Below are 20,360 nucleotides of genomic sequence, written 5' to 3' on the forward strand. Positions count from 1 at the left end.
TGCAAGCCATGCGTTCAGCATACTTCAGACCCAACATTTTTGTAAATGGTGCAGTATTTTTGTGATACACAAAAGTCAAAAGCTTTAGTCAGCTGAGCATATGTCACCTTTCTAAGCCATCGTCATTATTCAAGACAACTAGTGTCAATTGTCCGTCTTGTTTTTCCTGAAGCCAAATTGATCAGAATATATACTTTTATTGCTTTCTAGGTATTTTAGTGTCTCAGAAAAAACTTGTTCAAAAACTTTGCTCATCACTGGAAGGATTATAATTTTACAATAGTTCACTAAGCTTGTATGAACTGACTTTTTTAAAGTCAAAATGACTTTGCTATTTCAAAGAAATGGAAAGGTTCAAGTTTCAAATGAAAAATTGATCAATTTCATGTGCGGCCTCAAAATTTGCCAGAGCCAACATTAGAGTACTTACACTGACATAATGACAGCGTCACATGATTAAGAACAGACCCTGTACAACACAAGCTATCTCCCCCCCCCCTCACATGAGCTAAGGCCATGGATGATACCAGTTCTCTAACACAATCTCATGAATATAAGATTCTGAAAATGACAAACTCATGGCGCTGCAGAAGAAAAATAAATATCAAATTCAATGCCAAAATGTAATTGGTTATAATTTACTAGATCATTGGCACTTGATTGAAATTGGAAGTAAAGTTAGGAGAGCTGCATTGGTTCCCACAGTAAATTAGGAGCATCCATGAGTGAAGTTTGTCAGTATTTGAAGTGGAAGGCGAGAGGTTGTGAATTGATCATGGGAGCTGGTGGCAACCAGTCATCAATTATGTGATGCTTTATTGTGGATATTGTTTTAAGGGCTGTGCTCTCACATGTCATCTTTTAAATTGAAAGCCAGGTAAGTGAAATATTTGGTTTTTGCTGAAATCCCTTTCTCCTTTGCTGAGACAAATGGTGTTTTCAAACAAATGGACATTACAGAATTGTTATCAGTATCCATCTGTTGATTTATAGTGCAGTGAATGCACTTTTAATTAAGCTAAATATATTTTTTACCATTCAGCATAGTCAAGAATCCCAAGATAACATTTCCTTGACTGGTTAATTTAGTTTACAGATCTCTTCCTCTGGGATATGACCTCTTCCAATAATTGTATTTCAGTGTCAAAAAAACTTGAAAATTTAATTGACATAAATTAAATTCCCATCTTAATTGCAGTTTTGTGCTAACATTGTAACAATATAGTAACATTGGAAAATTATATTTATTCCATATAAGGATGTCTTGCTAACTAATCTCAAAAATATATTTAAAAATGGCAGGGATCATACATGTCTTTTGGCCAAATAATCCATCTCAAAAATTCATTGACAAATTAGAAGAGCTGTCATCATACTTCGAAGAAGATACAAGTGCATATACATATTAAAACAGCACACTTGACGTTAAAAATTGGGCAAAATTGTAAAATAATTTCACTAATACTGATTGACTGAATGAATGTAAGTAGCTATCTTTACTCACATTTACCATTTGCTGAGATCTTAGCAGTACTTCTAGGTGAGTTAATTTAGGCTTGTTGATTTCCATTATTAATTTCATATTTTATGAACAATTTAAATTTGTATGATGCATAAAAAAGTATCATTAATAATTGCTGTAATTCAATAACATACTATACAATTGGATATACAAGTTAACTATACCAATGAATTTCCATATAATCAAGATCTTAAGCAGATATTGGACATTCATATATATATATATATAATTTCAATAAGCATTGAATCGCAAAAAGCACTTGCTCCGCCGGGAGTCGAACCCGGATCTCTCACTTGCCGGGTTCATATATATATATATATATATATATATATATATATATATATATAAATCGATGTTAATATCAAAATGATAAAGAACTATTCTATACTAAGTTCGGTCTTGATCGGTTTTCAGTTTGGTTTCATCATGTTCACAACTTTACTTTACATAGCTAGTACATAACATTGTCTTTGATACCATGTATTATTATATGGAAAATGCTAGTTAGGGTTAAAATAAGTAATCCCACTTTTATTTACCAAAAATGTATTTGAGCACAAAACTTATTCATTGACAAAAAGTAACAACATAATACTTCAGATCATTTTAATTTCAACTACAAAGATAGCTTAACTAATACAACTTTAAATATTTATCCAAAACATGCATCACACATAAAAAATTAAACAACTTTTAAAGAAATATATTATACTACCACAAAATATTTCAATTACCAACTTATTGATGTAATAATTACTCCTATAAAATGTTGTTGGTTGGCGTATTTATCTTGTAGTATTTTAATGTTAAATTAATTATATTCTTAAAAGAGCTCCAACTATTCTTATATGCGACTTGAGCTGATATCATTGTAGGAGCTGCAGGTGTGGAGGCTATGATATCCTAACACTGGTTAATATAAAGATGGTCTGGTACTAATGTTTTCTAAATGTGAAATAATCTGAAAATTGTATAATGTCTGTAAATGCTGCTGAGTCCACAAAACTCGAACTCACATGGTTTACGTAGTGCACATAACACTATAATACAAATCATTGTTAACTGTACTATATATTTTACAGTTGTAATAAACTTAAATTGTGCGTTGTTATAATTGCATTTCATAACTTACTTTATAATTAAAAACATATCAACTGGCACTATATAAAAGAAGTTGACCAATAATTTGTCTAACACATGTTTGTTTATGTAAAAATATAAAATTCTAAAGTGTTCTTTGTTAATAAACTTGAATTGAAAAAGAATGGAATTCTATATTAAATGAAGGCATTAAGTTGAACACAATAGAACTGTTAAGACGGTTTCTAATGAAACAACATGAATTGATTTACAAAATGTAATGAAGGCTATTTAGACCTAACTTTGGCCTATTTATTAGTAAAATTAATAGTAATTACATAATAGTATATAATAATTAATTAAATATTATGTTATATAATATTAAGTTATGAATGTATTAATAAAAATATTAAAATCAGCAATCAGATAATCAGTTTGAAAAATCATAAACGCAAATCTAAAAAACATTGTTTTAAAAAAAGAATAGGATTATGGACATTCACCTACATTTTTTGTTACAAAAACTAAAATGTAAGTTTTAAGAACTAGCAACTGCTCTCTTTTTCAGTTGTTATAAAATACAAAATTAAACTTACTTATAAAGTGAACCCATTGAGTGCTATGGTGTTGTCATAAAGTGAGAGATGGTATAAAATATGCACTGAGTGCCAGTATTGATATTTTGGTAACATTTAACATAGCAAAATAATTTTTAAATTCCAAAAACTAGCATTTTTAAGTATTTAACTTAGGTATAACTTTACTACATTTAATTTTGATGTAGGTAAAATTTGTTTAGTTTGTATATGACTTTCGTTCCATATAAAACAAAACATATTAAATATACCAAAACTTGATTCAAACATAACATAATTTTTAAAAGTAGAACCATTTTTTCCTAAAAAAACATTTTTCTTTTTATTCTAGGTTAAACCATGTGTCACATTCTTCATTGAATTGAAAAAAAAACACAACAAACAAAAAAGGATTTACAATATTTGCTAAATTCTAGAGTATGATCCAGAATTTTATGCAAATGACTTCAGGATAACACATAAGGATTTAAATAATTGTGTGCTAAAATCAAACAAACCTTAGCCTAACACCAAGAACAGCAGAAACACAACAAGTAAAAAAAGAACACACTGCTGTAACATGGTACATGCACAACAGTCAAAGTGGAGCCAAGTGGAAATGAAGCAGAAAATTAGCTTTCTTGTATGTGTAACTTTATGTTTAAAGTTTTTACACCTAAAGAAGAAAAAAGTATATAATTTCTTGAAAAATTGAGTTTCAATTTTTGAACCTTTTAACAGTGGCAAATATCTGTACTCTTGTTATTCTTTCAAGACATTCGTTATCACTAATGAGTTCAAATAAACCATTTTTTAAATATTTAATTCATTTAGTTTTAGAGACTTGTTGTTTCTCTTGACACTTTACCAAAATCAATAATTTACAAAAAATATACTTTATAGTCAAATCTTACAAACTTTGGCTTAAAATCTCATTTTCCATTATTAGTTTGTAAAGATCGGCCATATCATCATTTTCTTTAATTTTATTCACAAAATCACGGTACATCAAGTTAGAAAGTCTTTCTAATGCTCTAAAACACTGTTTTACTAAGATCCCAGATGGTCTTGTACCATAGTTTGAAATTGATCCCTTTGTTTTTATGTTTATGATAACTTTCATGAGAATGACTACTATAGAATGGAAATGGCTTGATATCCTTGGCCATGCCGAGTTTATAAATGTAAGCAATGCCTGAAACAAACAAAAAAGTGTTCATAGTTACATTCAAATTCACAAGAAGTATATATATATAATAAAAGTACAAAGATATTTGAGGAGAAAAATATTATTCCATGTACACTATGTCTGTGTGCAAAGATATTTGAGGAGAAAAATATTATTCCATGTACACTATGTCTGTGTGCAAGGAAAGAGCTCTTATATTACAATCTCCATTTAGAACTATATGATCATATTAACAGATAAAAGAATAAAAAAATTCATATTAAAAAAATGTAAAGACAACATACAATATTCTTTATTTACACATCGATCAAGAACAAAGATGGCGCCAATACATTATTTGCAATTAAAAGTTAAAACAATCATGGAAACACTTTCTTTCCACTAGTCACTTGAATATTTTCTTCTTCAAAATCTGAGGGCAATGGTTCTTTTGAGTTTCCCTGGTAGCATGTTGTAAAGCCTGGCACCTGCATAAGATGGTATCTTTGCAAATAGAGCTGATCTGTGGGCTGGAAAATTAAAATCATCGCCATGTATTGTTTGACGATTATAGATATCTATGTAACTGCTTAAGGTTTGTTGCATTACCTCAGCGATGTAAATATATACCACTGTGAATACACCCCAGTTCTTAAAGCCTTTCTATAATAATGTCTTGAAGATTTAAGCTAGCCATGATCCGCATTACACACTTTTGCAAAATTACTCGCTGGAGGTTGGCAATAGAACTATTCCATAGCGAATATGTATCTCAAATACTGCAAAGTAACCTATTCTGATAGGTTCAAGAGTGCTAATGAGTTTGAGTCTCTAAGGTGGTGTTTACATCAGTATTCCAAACTCTGACCGCTAGATCGCATGAGCAACATCATTTTCAGTTTTCTACAGTTTCTGCAATAAGAAGCTTGCTGGCCCAATCCCCCTACACTCCAAGTACTGGCAATTAGTTATCTAATTTGTCCCACCTGCTCAGAGCTTCAGAGATCCTCCTGAATCCTAGATCTGGCAGTTTCTAAGGTAGTAGGGTACTATTTCATGTTTTGCATGTGTTCTTTTAGAATTTCATAACAAATATTTTATACTATTCAGGTAATTTGTATTGCTGTCTTTATACAATTCTGAAGTTTGTTTATGTACCCAATAAAAATATACATCTGTCTTGTTTTATATTAATTGTATCAGGTTGAACATACAAATGTAACTTGTAAACAAAAACTTCAAGTTTGGCAAACAATGCGAAGTAGTAAAATTGGTTTTTAGAACTTTAAAAATAAAACATGAATAAAAACTTAGATATAACCATTCTTATCCCAAATTGTGAATGGCTGTTAACTTTTAAGCGTAAGAATTGTCGAAAAGTGTAAGTGCAATAAATCTTGTCAATTATTGCATAATATTAATTTGTATTAAAAAAACTGTAATATTGTGTCGGTATCAGTAAATAATTTAATAAAAGCGGTGCACTGCTGAATCATATACAGTAATATTGCGGAAATAGTGGTGAAATGTCATACTTTCTAGCCAATTCAAACTAAAATTTGTACTAAGACAATACACATGGATAAGTTATAATGGATTACTCTGGATACCAATACAAGTCTCTCAACCATAACTTGAGTATCCACATTGCAAAAATTCAAGACATATTGCAATTTTATGAACATGCATTCTATAAAACATTAAGTTTAAATTAGTGTCTAGACAGATGACTAGATAAAAGCATCGAAATCTTGTTGTCCTTTCAAATCTTCCATCGACCATAGTCAATAATGAATATGAATCAAACAATTACAGTAATATGCCTATTTTAATCTTTGTATGTTTTAAGGTTTTTATATAATAGCTATGAATTATTTTACCAGATTAATTCAATATATTAAGATTTGTTATAAAGACAGCCATAATAAAATTTTTGAAACTACATTAAAGAGGTCAAATTTCCTTTCTGGCTTAGTTGGAAGAAAGATAGATTTCACATGTGCTGTCATCTCAAATTATTATAAAGATTTAATTTTCTTCTATACTTCTAATAATTTTGAAAGACCGATTTATGGAAAAATATTAAGAATATCAAAAGGTTTAAATTGCTTTAAAATGTTATCTCAATTCTAATTTATATTATAAAATATCCCAGACCGAAATTTTGTAAAATCGTAAATGACTGCCATCCTGAAACTTTCCATTGGTTGAGACTAGCCAAATACCTTACCCAAACATTGTATAACTTCAGTTTGAATTGGCTATAAATTATACTAATCAGGTGTTCATTATTATTTCTGTAATGATACTGTATATTATTGAAAGGTAAAGGTTTGTACTGTTGTTATCTGAAAAACTTTGACAGAATAAACACGTAACAAACGTTGTGAATAACTTGAGAACTGTAAAAATGTTTTTTACAATGAAAGTTGTCTGCTATGGAAGTTCAAGGTGCGGTTTGTTCGCAATCTGTAATAAGTACATAGACACCAGTACAGAACAGTATCTTCTACAGTTGCACCCAGAATACGAGCACAATTAATGTTATCAATTACTAGCTCTTAAATATTTTCTGTTAGCCTTTAGGATAATGCAAGGACAGAATCACCCCATCATGACAACACAACTACAAAGTATATAAATGCACAATAAGCTGTGGTGCTTCACAATGTGTTCGTTAGATTTATGGATTACAAAACAACAGGACACCTTATACATGTTAGATTATTTGGTTTGAACAGTTTAAATTGTCCAACTGATCATCACGAGTGTGGGGAAGTCGTTTAGGTAAATAGTTGATCAGAGAACTGACGGAATTTCTAGCCGTTGTCCAACAAATCCCGCTCTTGACAACGAAAACTGACGGCGTAGTTGATTCGGTCGGCTGGCCGTCTGTAGACTGGCGACCAACATAAACTGTGTTTACACAAGTTCAAGTAAAATTGCAAGAGAATTTGCACAACTACTGTTGCATAATGTGAACAAAATAAAACATTTTACTCAGAGAACTGCCGTGGTAGAGTTTAATCGCTGGTTGTCCCAGGAGTCAATATGAAGTCTGTTCACACATGGTTGTGATGTCTGCAATTTTTACAATTGAAATTCTAATAGCTGACATTGGTCTCCAGTTCTTGCAAACAACTGTCTGACACTGGTTACGGCAGCACTCGAGAGCTCTTGCCAATGTTTAGATGCCATTTTTAAAGTAGGACACAAAAAATTTTTAACATTTTTTTTCCAGTGCAAACGCAATTCAGTTGAGGTTTGGATGTGACCATGATATTAAAACATAACATCGTTTTTTTTTTTTTTTTGGAGGGCCGCGGCACAGGAGTAGATCTAACCAAGATAAACTCTAATGAACTAATGGAGGCAACCCTCAGATGAAGCTCAAAAATACATGTCAATCTTCATTCACAATTTCACGATCCACGTCGCGTAAAATATGCTGTTTTGAGATTGATCAGTTCTTGATTTTAGGAGCTGTCAAATTAAATCTTAATTTTATATGTTCTTGGATTCATTAAATTCCCGGCTTGTTCCCGGTCAGGTGGCCACCCTGTTTTATTTACATATCTTTCTTGACAATTTACGTTAAATTTCCCAAATGTATGTTTATCTTTGTATTAAAAAGATTCATTAAAAATACAAATAAATTTTTTATTATTTTTCATTTCTTCTTGAAACATTTAAAATTACTATGCAAATAAAGGGGAGGAAATCAAAATATAACTCCAATCTGGAGGGGCAAACAACAAATATGGCCGCCGAGCTATCCATGAAAGCAGCGCGACCATCTGTGCTGGCCATACGAGTTGTGAGGACAAACTACAGCAAAACTAACGCAAGCTGTCTGCGACCTTGTTGTGACCCAGCGCTGCTAGCCTTTCGAGTGCAAAGGATTAATTATATTGTTATGTATAAAGGATTTCTATTTCATGTGGTTTTATTTGTTTCTGGCATTTGTGGAGTATTCCAACATACTTCACACACCAAACATTCAAATGCTTCAGAGCTGGAAGTTTTTAAATATATGGTAGTGTCAATGTCAAGGGTTAATTATATTGTTATGTATAAAGGGTTTCTATTTCATGTGGTTTTATTTGTTTCTGGCATTTGTGGAGTATTCCAACATACTTTACACACCAAACATTCAAATGCTTCAGAGCTGGAAGTTTTTAAATATGTGGTAGTGTCATGTCAAAACCTAGTTGATTTATTTGGAGACCACAATGAGATATGCCCTAAATTACTTGGCAATACTTAAATACTATTTGTTTTTATATTACTGCATTTCACTGTACAATACTTACTTTTAAAGACATTTCACGGGTGTGCTCTTGTTCACAATAATCTGAGAATATCAACATAAGCTTTCTAGACCAACGAGCACTCCCAAGACCCATGGCTTGCAGAAACTCATTCAGATTTTCTATGTAAGCTTCTCTTAATACAAGTTTTTGCTCCATTTCCATTGAAGGAAGCCATATGTTCAGGACGTCATCAAAATGGTTCCACTAGAATAAAAATGTAAAAACCACTATAAAATGGCATAATTTTATTTCATCAGTAACTTTACTCAATGTTTTCTGTATAAGTTTGTCTGATACTCTATCTCATATTATGATGACAATGTTTTTCTGGTTTTAATGAATGTGTACTATACTGAACTATAACCCAATATATATATATATATATATATATATATATATATATATATATATATATATATATATATATTTATATTTATGTATACACACATACAAATTAATTAATATTTTAATTAATTATTGTCTTTGTCAATTATTTGACTTCTCCCAATATTCAAGTAAGGTGACATATGGCTTATTTTTTTCAGGATAAATGGAAATCTAAAAATTATCTTGACTAAAAAATGAAATATAATTGCAAAAAGTTGCACAATCTTTAGATTTATATAGACATCCTTTGTACTTAATAGCAAACCTTAATTCTTTATAACTGACTGACAAGACAGTGACTACATAAAAACCCAGTTGGCCATAATGAAACAATAAGTCACAGTCATAAAAAAGGTAATTTTTACAGTTAGTTTCTAGGAACAATTTTTACTGGTAAGTATGTGATTGTCATTTTTGATGGTTGAGAAAACTTAATCTACACAACACCAATTTTCTGGATTTATATTGAGAGAAGTTAAAATTACAATTTTAAGCTCTATTAAACCCCATAATTATCTTAAAAAGATTATAAAAATTATTGTCTCCAAAAAATCTATAATACATTCATTCCCAAAGCGTACACATGCTAACTTTGTAAACCCCAATACTCACTACAATTACATTGACCCATTTAAGAGCATGCTATAAACGCATGAGATACTTCACTGGATGATTTTCATCAGATCTGCCAATGGCAATATTCTACTATGTGGTTCTAAAAGACTTTTAACCAAATTCAAACTAGAAAACTATAAGAAATGCATTAGTTGACAAGTAATACATACCGTAAGTGAGTGACTTGTAGGACTTTGTTCAGTTTTACTCAACAATGCTATGAGACATTTAGCCAAATGTGGGATGATTTCAGGTTCCCTTAAATAAACCATGTGCTCTACAGCTTTGTATATGACTGCTCCTTGACCATACTGATTCAGGTCAGTACGACTCTAAAAATATAAGAACAGCTTGAAATTTATCGTTCTAGATGTACTGTATAAAAATAAACTATATAACTAACCAGCTGAGGCATATCAGACTTTAATAAAAGGCGTATTCCCAAAGTCAGGGCCCTCAGCTTCCATGTATATATTAGCAGGCCTGAACAGTTTCATACATGCAGTACGATACGATATATTATTTATACTGTACAAAACTGGGAAATCATAAATAAAGAAACAAAGAAAACTTCATCCAAGGTAGCAGAGAAAAGTTATGTTTTAAAGTCTGATAAGGGGAGTTTCAGACCCTAGCCAAGTGGCAAATAGTTTTAATAATTATTTTGTTAATATTATTGAAAACCTGTTAAGTAGTATGCCCCCAACTCATGATGAAGATATAACTCCTACCAAAATTCCCGAATTTAGGTGTCCCCCCATTAGATGAAAAAGAGGTAAATGATATCTTGAACTCTCTAAAAAACAAGTGGTCTAGTGGGTACGATGAGGTCCCCCATTAAAATCATTTAAATTTGCAAAGGACCCCTTAATAAAACCCTTAGTACATTTAAATAAATGCTTCTTTCATCTCAGGGATTTTTCCTAGTCAACTAAAAATTTCAAAAGTGATACCAATCTTTAAAAAAGGTGAGGAAAACTGAAATTCAAAATTATCGGCCGATATCCATTTTACCATCAATTTCTAAAATTTTTTGAAAAAGCAATGTATTTAAGACTAGTGACACATTTAGAAAAATATGATCTTTTTGACTTTGAACAACATGGGTTCCGAAAAAACAAATCTACCATTACTGCTTTAATTTGCTTTATAGAATCAATTATCGAATCAATGGATAGGAAAAATAAAGTAGCTGGAATCTTCATGGACTTGTCAAAAGCTTTTGACAGTATTTCCCACATTAAAATGATACAAAAATTGAACAAATTAGGAATAAAAAATTATTATTTAAAGTGGTTTGAATCCTATTTAACAAACAGACAACAATTTGTAGAAATAGCCAAAGTAAACAACAACCAAATTTTGAAATATAAATCAAAACCAGAAATAACTAAGTATGGGGGTACCCCAAGGGTCAATTTTAGGCCCATTGTTTATTTATCTGCTACATAAAATACATGCCTAGGTGTCTTAGTCAAATTAACCAAACAAAAAACCAACTCTGCATTTACGCAGATGACTCCAATCTTATTATCTCTACAAAGAACAGATACAGAACTAGAAATAAAACTCTTTTATTCAACTATCAAAATTACAAGAATTCTTTTTTAATAACAATTTAATCTAAACGCTCAAAAGACTAATTACATGTTGTTTACAACAAAACAAAATAGGAAAGATAGCCAAGTCCAAAATTCATATTGATACTGAGGTCATATCCCAAGTTCCTAAAACCAAATTCCTAGGTATTTACATTGATAGCCATCTGAGTTGGGATCAGCATATTGACCATGTCTTAAACTAAAATTAATTCTGGAATTTATGCTCTAAAAAGGTTGTCTAACTTATGTAATCTAACTGTATTAAAAAGTGTATTTCATGCTCACGTTCAATCGCATGTATCTTATGGAATATGTGTGTATGGAGGTACATCCAACCAAAAATCTCCATAAAATTTTAATTTGCCAAAAAAGAGCTGTAAGAGCAATGTTAAATTTACATAATGATGACTCGGTACGACAACATTTCATTGATTTTAAAAAATTTTAACAGTTCATAGCCTGTATATTTTAGAATGTATTATTTATGTCAAAATTAATTTAGGAAAATTTTTAACACACAATGATATTCACCATTACGACACACGTATAAAAATAAAATAGTTTTGGATAATCATAATTTAGAATTGTTTAAGAAGAAAACCACATATAATGGTGTAAAGTTTTTAAATCTTATTCCAAAAGAAATTGGCGAAATAAATGATCAGAAAAAATTCAGGTTATTGCTAAAGAATTTCTTGCTTAAAAATGCTTTTTATACATTTGACGAATTTTGTAGCCTAAGAAACAACATGCAACTTAATTGAAATTTTAAAATGTTTTCGACAATGTATTAAAGCATAGATTTAGACATTTAACTATAAGGTTTTAGATAAAAATTATATCTGGAACATTACTTAGATATAGTCTGATGAATTGTGACACTATTTATTGTATTTCAATGTACAAATATGAATAAAGATTATTTGAATTGAAATTGAATTGAATTGAATTGAATTGAAAAACCACTGGAGAATTGTTCTGAATTGATAGTTGTTTGCCAACCAGAGAATGCAGATCGTAATGTCTGTAATAACCATTTCTCCCATAAATATGCATCCCACATTGTTACAGGATAAGTGAATATCACACACCAAACAAAATGCAACGCAGTGGCACCCACCATTCAAAGTTAACACAAACTAAAAAAAGTTTAAGAAATCTCTGTACCCCTTTAAACAAATTATGGCTAACAATAATACAATTTTACTATTGGAGTGTTTGGTCGGTAGATTTTGAACATAAAATGTAGGTCAACGATTACAGCTGAGATTTACCATAAAAAACTTCCTAAACTGAGGCATAATATGATCAAAAATTGGCAATGTAGGAAACCAGAAAAAGTGGATTGGTGGATAACAGCTTGAAACAATGATGACATGTCATTGTCATACTGATTCAACTCTTAGGTGGCGAACTTCTGTGAAGAGATTTTCTAGAAGTTGGTACAGCTTATGAAGTGTTCAAAACTAAAAGATGATTATGTAGAAAAATTAGGTAGGTTATTTAGTAAATAAAAATCTTTTCTCACCGGCTTATTTTTTAAACAACCAAACAGTTGCTTCTTTAGGAATATGCCTCTTACACTAAAAAACAGTACTATTGTCAACTCTCCCATAAACTTTTGTAAGCAAATATAAAATTACAAAAACAAATTACAACGCAGGGAAGGTTGAGGATGCTAATACATTTACTCAAAGTTCAGAAGTTCTTTTATGTCAGCTCACTTAATAAGATTTAAGATAAATCTATTTGGAAACTCCTCTATGGAGGCTGCCGAACAAACAATAGTATAGGGCATCTGCTCTCATGCTACAAAAGTAGTTTTGGTACTTTGGGATTATACCGACCACACCCAGACATGAATCGTTATTTCACATTTCGTTTCTACTGATTACTAGATTTAGCGTAGAACAATATTTCGTCAATATAAAACAGGAATTGTCTTATCGCAAACCCCTCCCCATCCTCAGACAGAGGTCAAAGTCGAGCGTCTAGTAGATAACGTGATTGCAGAGTCTCGCCGCCCGTTCAGCTGGTGCATCGCTTTGTTGTACTTCCGTGTTTTACCTCTACATTTCTCCAAACACAAAAATTCAACAAAAACAAACATTTACCAAACTAAACTCTTTATTAAAAAAACACTAAAAACTTGTTTTTATTCTTGATCACATTCCGCCACCCAAAATGCGAGTGCCTCCGGCCATCAGCGCGGGGCAGCACCGAAGGTGCTGCCCCGCGCTGATGTCGACGAAAGAAAAACATCCCTCGAGATAGTACCTATCAGTAAAATATCAAATTCTAGAGGGGCTAATCAGAAATATAAATTGAATTGTAATGGAAAGGCAATTATATACCGTGCAAATCACGTGATGCCGCGCGGTCTGCCGTAATCAGGATTCTCGAGAAAGATAAGATAACAGCGAACACAATAACGATCACAATACCTGGAAATGCTTGTAAGTTTGTAATTTTGTAATTGAAGAGTTGTTTTTTCGTTCTATCATGTTTGTTTCTATAAATTTCTATTTTTGTGTTCTTCATACTAGTGTGGTCGGTATAATCCCAAAGTACCGTAGTTTTTAAATGTTTTTACATAAATTAGTCTACTTTGTACTAAACACAAAGATACCCTGATATGCACATCATTGTAGTAGTTTATGTAAATACATATAACATTCACTGAATTAATCCACTATAAAGATATTAATGAGCAACTTTTCTCTTTAAATCAAAACAACATCTCACTATAGTTCATATATTTACGAGCTGGGAGAGTTTATAGCTGCACAATCTCGTTAAAAGTGTTAAACTTTAGTTGGAGGTAATTTTGATTCAAATCCATGCAGATGCTAAATTGTTTTGACTCTTTACTTTATCTGCTTATAAGTTTTTCACTCAAATTAATAGCCAACATGGGAATGGGCAGAGTGAAGTTAAAAAGAGGAACAATTAAACATCGGAGATTGCCAATATGATTGAATCATTAACTGATACAAAGATTTAATGATATAATGTAGCTTCTGAAAAAATGCTTCATAACAAAAGTTCACAATACTTTGGTTCAATGGTAATCATATACAGCTCCATTACAATCTACATATTTGCTAAATCTTGATGTATTCAAATTAGGTTAATTAGGTTTTTCAAACTGAATGAAACACTTATTGCTTAAAAAACATACCACATTACTCGCCACATGTTGCAGACACTGTAAACCCTTGACTTTATTGGCATAAACATGATCATCAGTCAACAGAAGACATGTTGGCAAGATACTGTGTAAGTGCTCCCCTACGTGTGGACACTGAAACAATTTAAACTATTACTTCAAAACGCCTTTACAAATCTTTTGAATTTTCAAATAAAACAAGGAATAATCCATAACTAATAACGACTCAAATAATATTGACAGAAATTAAAAATACAGATCAAAAACTTATATATAAAGTCATCTACTAGGGATATAAAATTTCATTATAAGCCATTTATGAGCCTGACTGATCATTAATACAAAACTTGTCAGTCAAGGCTACAAGTTTGAATTTTGATACCTAAGTATTTTTATAAAATGTTCGAGATCCAAAAATAATACATCATAAATAGGCTTAGCTAATTTGTGGCATTTCTGATTCTATCCTTCCATAAAAAAGACCAAAATTTTCTTCTAACAATTTAAATTAAAGAAATAAGATATTTAACACTGATTTCATGCCATCTTTAAAATGTAAAATGGCGTTTAAAACTGATATAGGTGGTAAATGTAATAGAAAAATAAAATAGTTTTGTATCAAGACAAACTAAAATATAAAAAGAGTAACACAGGTACGATAACTGGCATGTCTAGCTAGTTAAAAACTAGGTAGCCTATGATGCAATAAATTTAAAACAATCAATCCATCGTCATTATTTCCTGAAATTATAAGTTTATATGGTACTTTGGTATTATACTGAGGCCAAATTGTCCCTATCTATTACTTGGTATTATGCAATATAAGTAGGTTTAGATTATCATAAATATGTTGTTAGTAGTACCAAGGTTAAAGTTAACCCTTATGAGCACTCACCTGATCTGAGCCAAAATTAGGGTACTATCTTAAGGGATGGTATTACACACTGCTCCCGACACTGTTATTAGTTTCGCATTACAAGAAACAAACGTCATCAGTCTTTACTAAAAATAAATATACATACATTTGTTTTCAATCATATGTTTTGCAAACAAGTACATTAAACAGATAGTACTGACCATAACAACATGAGAGCAAGAACAGCTAATGGTCAGCAGCGATATGGTAACATCACCTCAAATGTTATCAGACTATTTTGGTGCAGAATGTTCTAACAATGCAGACTCATTAGTGCATAGATGTTGTGTGAGCTACAGGTTTTCAAAAAATCAAAAGTGTCTTCTTTTGTAAATTTTTGATATGGAAATATTTAACCGATTATATTAATTTTATTATAAATAAATAATTTCGAGCTTTTACTGAAATATTGACCAAGTTTGGGGTTCCAGAAAACATAAAGGGAAACCTAGGTGTCACTGTCAATGGCTAGGTTGTCTGAGCCTGACTGGTCGAAAAGTTCTCCATCTGACAACGTTTCAGCAGTTTTGGGGGGTACGGTCCAATAAGCGGACCCGGTTTTTTATATCGAAGAATATAATCATCGATACCTAATATTCGCATATCGAATCATAGACTATCAATCGATATAAAAGTAATAACAATCATATGTTTAAATTAAAATGTGAATTTAATGATAACAAATAATAAATGAACATAACCAAAATCAGGGAAACTCATAACTTTAACTAAATGAAACAGAACGAAAACGTTTTTACTAAAGTTGTGTCCACCATTACCTTCTTTTTTTGCATCTGAAGACGACCATGTTAGCTCCTCTGACAGTTACATTTGTTACCTTTCCACAAATATCACATAATGGATTCTTAGGTACTAACCCAACATCCTGAAGCCATAAAAAACATATTTTATCGTCTTTTAAAGCAATTTCATGAAGCTTCCTAAGATTGACGGCCATTTTAATACACAATGTTACGTGAAATTTAAAATATTACCTTAATTGTATTATTTTAAAGTGTTTACAGCTGTTCATATAGATTATTTAAGTTATTAAAAATAATTCATCAGTATCGATTGATTATATCGATGGTTATGATTAAGTAATATCGTTTGCCAATTTCGATATAAAAAAACCGGGTCCGCTTATTGGACCGTACCCGTTTTGGGACATTATTAAAATGAGAGCCTAAAACAAAGCACATAATTATACACTATAAGAGGAGTTTGATCTTTTACGCTAAAAACCGGTTGTCCACGTAACTGAATGTGTCAAATTATTATTTAGAAGCATCCACTACTAAGTTTGACTAAAATCAATGAAAACACACTCAAAACTCACCTTTAAACTAAACAGAATCCAGATAAAAGAATCTACTGCCGCTGGATAATTCTTCCATGTATTCTTCAGAAGTTTTGGCCTCAATTCAGACAAACAATCATCAACTTCTAATTTTAACAAACTTGATAAATCTGAATATCCATATCGAGTCAATATTTCTTTTAATAAATTATCGGCATACATCATAATTTTATGGTTTGTCCACATATTAATTGTAGAATTTTCTCCAGCAACCAAAATGGTATACAAAACAATTTTCTTTGGAATAGCTTCACCTTCTCTTATTTTTGTTAGAAGGGAGATAGCATTTAACAAATTAGTTTCCACATTCAAAATGTGTTCTTTAAAGCAACTATCTTGAAGTGGTTCATCAAAATTATATTTTTGTTCTGGTAGAATTGAACGTTTTAAAAGTTCTAGCAGATCTATAAAGTGAGGATTTACATTATCATCAGAAAATGGTTGACCACTATGTCTAACACTTTTGTTTGCTACTGCCATCTTGAACAAAGTGCAGTCTAATTCAAAGATAGCCTATTGCCTACTTTCTTTAAAAATTAGAAAATGTTCGTAAAATGCATAAATAATTGTTTTTTCTTTACCAAAGAACTTTGTTATATCAATGAACGTTACAAATATAAAAACTTACAATGATAAACAGACAATTTTATGAGAACAACAGTACATAGTAGTTTTAGATCACCAAACAACCAAGCTTGACTAAGGTTAGTTTTGAGAAATTTTACACTATTAGAAATAGACACTCCTTATAGGCAATTTAAAGTATCACTAAATTACTAACACTTGATGCAATGCAAAATTAGTTGTATAGTTAAGTAACCCTACTTTCACTCAAAACAACAAACCGTTAGCTGAACAAAACAAATACAGACAGTAATCAGCCAACAATCCAGAGCCAAGTCCAGCTGAGAACTTTGTTTACTACAAACGCAGAGGAAGTTAGCACTTTTCAAATCCACCAAGTCAGTCACTAAGACGGATTCATAGAGTAAGAATATATTTCTCAGTACTCAGCAACACCTTTTTTGTGACAAATTTGTTATTTACAAATCTATTAAGTATCATATGAAAAAATAGTTATTCTGCAATTTATATAGCGTGCAAAAAAGTTTTTCTGAATAGCACTGTCTATTGTGTCATCACTGTTTGAATCGGACTGTTAGGTCCAAAACACGTCTATGAAATCGGGTTTTGTGGTCATTGTCTTTGTTCACTCACTGTTGTTAAAGTCACTGTTCTTTAATAAATTCACAACAAGGTAGTTAGGGTAGTTGTTAAGTTTCAACTGATACTTGGCTCTTTGTAAAAAAACCACTTCACAAATGAAGGAATAACTGTTTGGTGTTTTGTAAGTCACTTATCAAGTTGTTTCAATAATGTCCCTAAGGACTTTCAATTGGCACCAATTGGAATTGGTTGTTCCCCTTATTCGTAAGACGTATCGGCTTCAGGACCACTTAGCAGAGTGAACATGTTGTTTTAGTTGGTATGAGGAACATGTATTTAAGAAGTCGAGCTAACGTTTATGTTTCAGGTTGAACTGAAGCCATTTCTTTGATTGGGCAGTCAAAGTCTATGTTAACTAACTATCGGTATGAATACCGATGTTTCAATGGTACTCAGGTATTTAACTTCGGTCTTTAGTGGAATTTGGATAATATTCAAAACAACTGGAGGGTAAATTTCATTCCTCAAATTACAAGAATACGATGTCCACATCTATTTTAGTTTCCCTTTATCTTATACATGTTAAGTTTTGCCGAGATATTCATATTGAATTGAATTGCTTGTGACGTTCCAGCAGCATTGCGCTTTTAAGGCAATCAAGAATACAAGCACGTATTCGTTCAAAACTCATTCTACAAGTTATGAACACGTCATAAATACAAGAAATGGATTTAAGGAAAGCATTTAAAAATAAGCAACAGTACAAAAAACGTGTTTTACTATTAAGTGATTCTTAATCTATGTGGCATTCTTTCCGAGGGAAAATGTTTATTAAATTTAATTTATGTTTACATGCACAGGCTTTGAATTTGCATCCTTAATATCAGTGGGAAAGGCGTTATAGATTCTCATGCATAGGGGATAAGACATTTTTCATACCGCGTGGTGGAATGCCTGTGAACTGCCACAATGGTCTTGATTCTCGTATTGTACGAGTGATAAAACCCACTGGCAAGCCTAGGGTTCTTTCTTACAAAAATGCAGCACTCATAACCAACTAAGCCTGCAAGCATAAGAATTTTAAGTGATTTAAAATAGGGTCTGCATAACTCTCGGCTGTTAAGCTATAAAACAGTTTTAATGAACAATTTCTGCATTTTAAGAGTTCTTGCTATTTGAGACTCCCAAATCGTAATATAGATTCTATATTATAACATATAGAACAGTATACAGATGGGCCAAGAGTCGCGCGGCCGAGGCTCTACTAGCCATCCACGAAACATTCACCTCACCCACTCGGTGCCATTTTGTGATTGATTCAAAAGAACTGAATATCGAAACACTTTTATTTGAATGTAACCACGAGACAACTGAATAAATTAATAAATATTCCAGAATAAATCAATAAATAGTTCTTGCCTCTCGGGTCACGAGAATACTGAAGGGTGCATTTTAAGGGAAAGCCCAATGTTCTTTGAAAAGACGCCCCTCTCCTCCACGTAACATCAGGCGGCCGACCGGCCCTCGCGCGCTGACCCCTTGGCCCATCTGTACAGACCAGGGGGAAATGGCCGAGAGCAAAGCACGTCGAACGAAGACGCCAACAAATTTGTTCCTCGTTGAAGTCGAAAATGAGTGTCTTGTCCACGCAAAGACCCGGTCTGTTGGTAAAAAAATGATGATTTAAGGGACTATCGTTAGGGATAAAATTGGAAATTAAGTTCACAGGTGATCCACTCTTAAAACCAAAGTGTATATAAGACATGTGTTACAGTTCACGAATATTCTATTACAAGCAAACCTATTGTAGCACTCTTCTACACTTAATTTTGTGGACCAGTTGACTAGAAATTAATATCTGAAATAACTGAAGCGTGAAGTCGTCAGCGTACATGACCATTTGGCCCTGTTTAATATGCAGAGGCAGATCGTTCATGTAGATCACAAAAGGTATTGGCCCAAGAATGGAACCCAAAGGAACTCCGTGACTTTAGTTTCTGACTGATAATTAATTTATCACTTGCGAGTTACACAAATTGCCTCATTCAAGATATGTATGACTTGTACCAAGTCTGGGCGCGGTCACGCACACCATAACGCCCGTTTGCCTAACAGGACTTCGTGTATAACGCAATCAAACGCTTTGCTTTGGTAAAAAATATTCCGATGGTAACTATTTTGTTGTCCAACGAAGTAAGGACATAGTGAATGAATTAATCATGGCTGTAGTTGTGGACTTGGACTTGATGAAACCATGTTGCTGAGGGTATAGGTAATAATTTCTCTGAAGTAAAAAAATAACTTTTCACACATTATTGATCCTAAAACTTTAGAAAAGACCAATTGAACTGAGATAGGACTAAGGTATTCTTTTTTTATTGAGCCTGATTTGTAAATGGGTTTGGTTTTATTGACTTTAAGAGCTGATCGAAAAATTCCGTATGAAAAAGAGATGTTTATTTGAATGTGAAAACAAGGGCTATAAAA

The 20,360-nt window shown here is 31.8% G+C and overlaps 1 protein-coding gene across 1 annotated transcript; it reads right to left on the bottom strand.

Annotated features, from left to right (window-relative positions):
• Positions 1-2,051: 2,051 nt before the first annotated feature.
• Positions 2,052-19,421, bottom strand: LOC124361248 (TELO2-interacting protein 2-like). Its single transcript, XM_046815292.1, has 6 exons — positions 19,358-19,421; positions 17,579-17,676; positions 14,443-14,565; positions 9,831-9,992; positions 8,659-8,862; positions 2,052-4,372 (listed from the first exon to the last, which is right to left on the bottom strand). The coding sequence occupies exons 1-6, from the start codon at positions 19,419-19,421 to the stop codon at positions 4,088-4,090; spliced, it is 936 nt and encodes a 311-aa protein (XP_046671248.1). The 3' UTR covers positions 2,052-4,087.
• Between the last annotated feature and the right edge of the window lie 939 nt (positions 19,422-20,360).

This window comes from Homalodisca vitripennis, chromosome 4, assembly GCF_021130785.1.
Source record: "Homalodisca vitripennis isolate AUS2020 chromosome 4, UT_GWSS_2.1, whole genome shotgun sequence".
In the NCBI taxonomy this organism is placed as follows: domain Eukaryota; kingdom Metazoa; phylum Arthropoda; class Insecta; order Hemiptera; family Cicadellidae; genus Homalodisca; species Homalodisca vitripennis.